Source organism: Phoenix dactylifera, chromosome 11, assembly GCF_009389715.1.
Source record: "Phoenix dactylifera cultivar Barhee BC4 chromosome 11, palm_55x_up_171113_PBpolish2nd_filt_p, whole genome shotgun sequence".
In the NCBI taxonomy this organism is placed as follows: Eukaryota; Viridiplantae; Streptophyta; class Magnoliopsida; order Arecales; family Arecaceae; genus Phoenix; species Phoenix dactylifera.
The window spans coordinates 26,110,605-26,115,293 of NC_052402.1; the positions used below are offsets into that span (position 1 = coordinate 26,110,605).

General features: G+C 51.4%; 1 protein-coding gene across 1 annotated transcript; it reads left to right on the plus strand.

Moving 5' to 3' along the window:
* The first annotated feature begins 419 nt into the window (after positions 1-419).
* On the plus strand, positions 420-2,949 carry LOC103721240 (9-cis-epoxycarotenoid dioxygenase, chloroplastic-like). The gene is given in 7 exon segments (XM_008811361.4): positions 420-1,390; positions 1,392-1,782; positions 1,785-1,933; positions 1,935-1,959; positions 1,962-2,266; positions 2,268-2,321; positions 2,323-2,949. Coding segments are annotated over 7 exon segments (1,848 nt in total). The 5' UTR covers positions 420-610; the 3' UTR covers positions 2,467-2,949.
* Positions 2,950-4,689: the final 1,740 nt, after the last annotated feature.

Here is a 4,689-nt window from a genome sequence, read left to right on the forward strand (position 1 = left end):
AAAAATATCCAAATCCTCTTTCCATCCACTATTGGATTGTACGATGGTTACTTCGATATATGTACAGATGGACGAATAAAAGAGCTACCGGTGCTTTCAAATCTATGCAAAAAACAATCTTTGCAAGGTATGATCGGACGGTCATATCAATCATTCTTCCATACGAAAGATTCTATCTCTTGCCCTATTCAACGCACCAAACCCGGACCCCCACCTCACCTCCCTCCCTAATTTGTTTTAGAAGAAAAAAAATTTGTTGGTCATACAAAAATCAATGCCAGTCCCCATTAACCCTTTCCGCAGAATCCAACACGTGGGCTTCTCTAAGGTGTCGATGTGGAGACCTCCATTCAAAACAACATGATATTGAGAGCCACCCCACCCGCACCCCTCTTCCCCAACTCTATAAATACACCCCCTCTCCCAATCCCCCTCTTCCCAACTCAAACCACTTCAAATCCTTTAAAAAAAAAGAAAAAAAAATCACCGACTTGCAATCCCTCCACTGCTGAAGAACCTGAAGCATATAGACAAGCTTTCAAAGACCACTCCCTGGCTTCCACCTCCCACTCCAAAAGTCCCTCGGCTTCTCCTCCTTGGAGCACAGACCATGGCCTCTCCCAGTGCTCGCCCAGCCGCAGCCAATCCAATCTCTAGGGCCCACCAATTGAGTCCCCTTCTGGGCCTGGACCGCTCAATATCCATCAAACAACTAAGAAAGCCTCGGCAACACCCCACGTCCATCCATTGCTCCGCCTCCTCCCATTCCCTCCTCAACCTCCCCGCCCACTCCTCCTCCTACCACCCACCTTCTCTTTATGTCAAAGAGGCGGCGACAATTACGAAGCCCTCGAGCAAGCCCGATCAACGGAAGCACCGCCGCGACGACGGCCGGAGCAACCGGCCCCAATGGAATTTCCTCCAGCGGCTGGCTTCCGCGGCGCTGGACAGCGTCGAGGACGCCTTCATATCGAACGTGCTCGAGCGCCCGCACCCGCTGCCCAAGACCTCCGACCCCGCCGTCCAGATCGCCGGCAATTTCGCCCCGGTCGGCGAGCAGCCCCCCCACCATGACCTCCCCGTCTCCGGCCACATCCCGCCGTTCATCAATGGGGTATACGTGCGGAACGGCGCCAACCCGCACTTCCAGCCGGTCGCCGGCCACCACTTCTTCGATGGGGACGGCATGGTCCACGCCGTCCACCTCCGCAATGGCGCCGCCAGTTACACGTGCCGCTTCACCGAGACGGAGCGCCTCCGGCAGGAGCGCGCCCTCGGGCGGCCCATCTTCCCCAAGGCCATCGGCGAGCTCCACGGCCACTCCGGCATCGCCCGCCTCCTCCTCTTCTACGCCCGCGCCCTCTTCGGCCTTGTCGACCCCTCCCACGGCAACCGGCGTCGCCAACGCCGGGCTCATCTACTTCCACGAGCGCCTGCTCGCCATGTCGGAGGATGACCTCCCCTACCACGTCCGCGTCAACCCCTCCGGCGACCTCGAGACCGTCGGACGCTACGACTTCGACGGCCAGCTCCGCTCCGCCATGATCGCCCACCCCAAGCTCGACCCCGTGTCCCGCGAGCTCTTCGCTCTCAGCTACGACGTCATCCAGAAGCCATACCTCAAGTACTTCCACTTCTCCCCCGCCGGCGAGAAGTCACCCGACGTCGAGATCCCCCTCGACCAGCCGACCATGATGCATGACTTCGCCATCACCGAGAATTTCGTCGTGATCCCGGACCAGCAGGTGGTCTTCAAGCTCCCGGAGATGATCCGCGGCGGCTCGCGGTCGTCTACGACCGGAGCAAAGACCTCCCGTTCGGAATTCTCCCCAAGCACGCCGCCGACGCGTCGGAGATGAAGTGGGTCGACGTCCCGGACTGCTTCTGCTTCCACCTCTGGAACGCATGGAGGGAGCCCGGCACCGGCGAGGTTCGTCGTCCTCGGCTCCTGCATGACGCCGGCGACTCCATATTCAACGAGAGCGATGAGACCCTCAGGAGCGTGCTGTCAGAGATCCGGCTCGACCCGACCACCGGCCAAAATCCACCCGACGGCCCATTCTGGGCCCCTACCGACCAATTGAACCTTGAGGCCGGAATGGTGAACCGGAACAAGCTCGGCCGGAAGACCCGCTACGCCTACCTGGCCATCGCCAATCCATGGCCCAAGGTGTCGGGCTTCGCCAAGGTCGACCTCTTCACTGGCGAGGTGGCCAAGTTCATCTTCGGCGAGGACCGGTACGGCGGGGAGCCATACTTCGTGCCGAGGCACCGCGTCGTCGCCGAGGGAGGACGACGGCTACGTCCTCACCTTCATGCACAAATGAGAAGACATCCCAGTCGGAGCTGCTCATCGTCAACGCCGTCGACATGCGGCTCGAGGCGTCGGTGAAGCTGCCATCCAGAGTTCCTTATGGCTTCCATGGGACATTCATCAACTCAAAGGACCTGGAATCACAGGCATAAAAGAGGAGAGGGGCCACGGAGCCGCTCCTCTTTTCCTCTATATCCACCTTCATCCTTTTCTGGGCGGGAGAGACTTTACCAGAGGGATATGCTTCGCATAGAGGTCCCCGGAGTCTCCTCGGTTAGTTTATTCTGTTTTGTTCCTTTCTACAGTTGGTAATAGCGAGAGAAGTAGAGACCAGCTTGTAGCTTTGTTGGGGCTGTACTTACTAGTTAGGTTCGCCGAGCTCAGCTGGTCTCTGTTATTCTTTCCTTCCTTTCCTTTTCCCTTTTTTTTTTTTTTGTCCCCCTTAGTCTACATATAGTGATACAGTTGATGAAGATGATAGCTTTGTTCCCATAATAATTCCGCCCACCATCTTCTTGTGTCTATGTATTGAGGAAAGGGGGTTCTTGTATTCCCGTGTGTAGGGAAGCACAGGTTCCCCTCCCCTTAGTATCCTCTGTTGTGAATATTATTCAGAATATAATATGTTGCACTTATACACTATCAGTCTGCCTTCTGTGTGTGTGTGTGTGTGTGTGTTTTGCCGCCCTCCCCCGTCTCTCTCTCTCTGGTGCATAAATATGGCCCAGTGAAACAGCCAACGGAGTGTTACTAATAAACTCCAAGGCTCTTATTGCAGGAGATAACTGCATCAAAATAAATTCCAAGGCTCTTATGCAGGAGATAACTGCATCAATAGCCACCATATCTCCATCCACAACTCCCCTCTCTCTCCCCCCTCTTCTCATTAGCCATGGAGTTAATGCGGAAGGAGGAGGCCTTTATAACCTAACCAAGGTTATCCTGGGGAAGGATTTTTTTTTATTTCCCGCACATGCTCTTTGGATGAAGTGGGGGGTCCCAAGTTTCAAAGCATCAAGATGCTCTTCGCCAGAGAAATGGGAAGTGCGGTAGTGGTACGTGGCAGTAGAGAGCCCGAAGATCAGGTCGGTCTTGAGAATTTTATTTATTTTGTTGTGCTCTGCAGTAAAAGAACTGTAACGGTAAAAAAAAAACGCGTTCCCTTTTGCACAGTGAGAAGAGAGAGAGAGTGACGGGGGAACGAAGGGTAGGATATAACTTTTTCTATGGAAAGAGGCTGACGTTTTTGTCGGGGTATTCGGGAACGACACGAGTCCTCCGTTCGCCGCGTTAAAAGGTATCTATCATAACCTCAACCTTCCTAATGGCCTCCATCCTATTGGATACCCGATCTAATCCAGCCCTGAGTAGGATGGATTTTACCCAATCTGCAATAGATACGGGAAATGATAAAGCTCATCCCCAACCCAACCCCTATACGTATAATATTTTCTATATCCTCTCTCATAAATAAAAATATAATTAATATATAAAAATTTATATATTTTTGTAATTTTATTCGATCCGATCCATCCAACTTACTTTTGTTTTAACTCTATCTGCCCCATCCAACTCCAGCTCTGTCGGAGACGAGCATAAGATGGCTTAGATGGGTGCGAGAAATAATCTATCTTGATCTATATCTAACTGTTGTCATCCTACTTCAAACCATGCAGCCTCCACGCCTCCAACAAGTACATTGTTATTTGTTACAATCATAATCTTTGATTAAACTAATCCATCGAACCAAAATATCTCATAATCTTTTGTCCGACGGATGTTGTGTGATCTAAATCAAGTTTTGGCAACAAGACTAGTACATCACCATGGCTGGTAGTGATCTTTGATTTGGTTGGGGATCACAGCTTCTGCAAAAAAAATTACCTGGAGTGTTGAACCCACGTCTCTTTACAAAATTTATTCTCGTCCTTCTCTTTCAATTTGTCATGAGCCCCACCGGCTATTTTTCTCCTTGTATATCTCTCGAACAAATCCACCGGCCATATTAATGCGGGCACCCCACCTTGACAAGCCCATATTTGTTTGATACTCCCTCCAATTACATATCGAGGATTTCTTGCACGCGCCCTTCTCCATCTCCCTGTATTCTCCGAAGGCAGTGGAACAGAAGATTGAGTTTCTGTCAATAAATAAAGGGAAGTTTATTGATGACTCCCCCATCACTCACTGACATATAGCTCAAGCCTCTATCACTACTTGCGACCAAAAAACCATATTTCAAGAACCAAACAATCAAGAAAAACGTGTAGTCACCTATCATCAATGTCAAGAAAAATGCTGATATCCGACTCCATTCCACCCATCGTGCCCTATCCTAACACTGTTGTTTGTCTTGTAATATAGCGAGATAAACA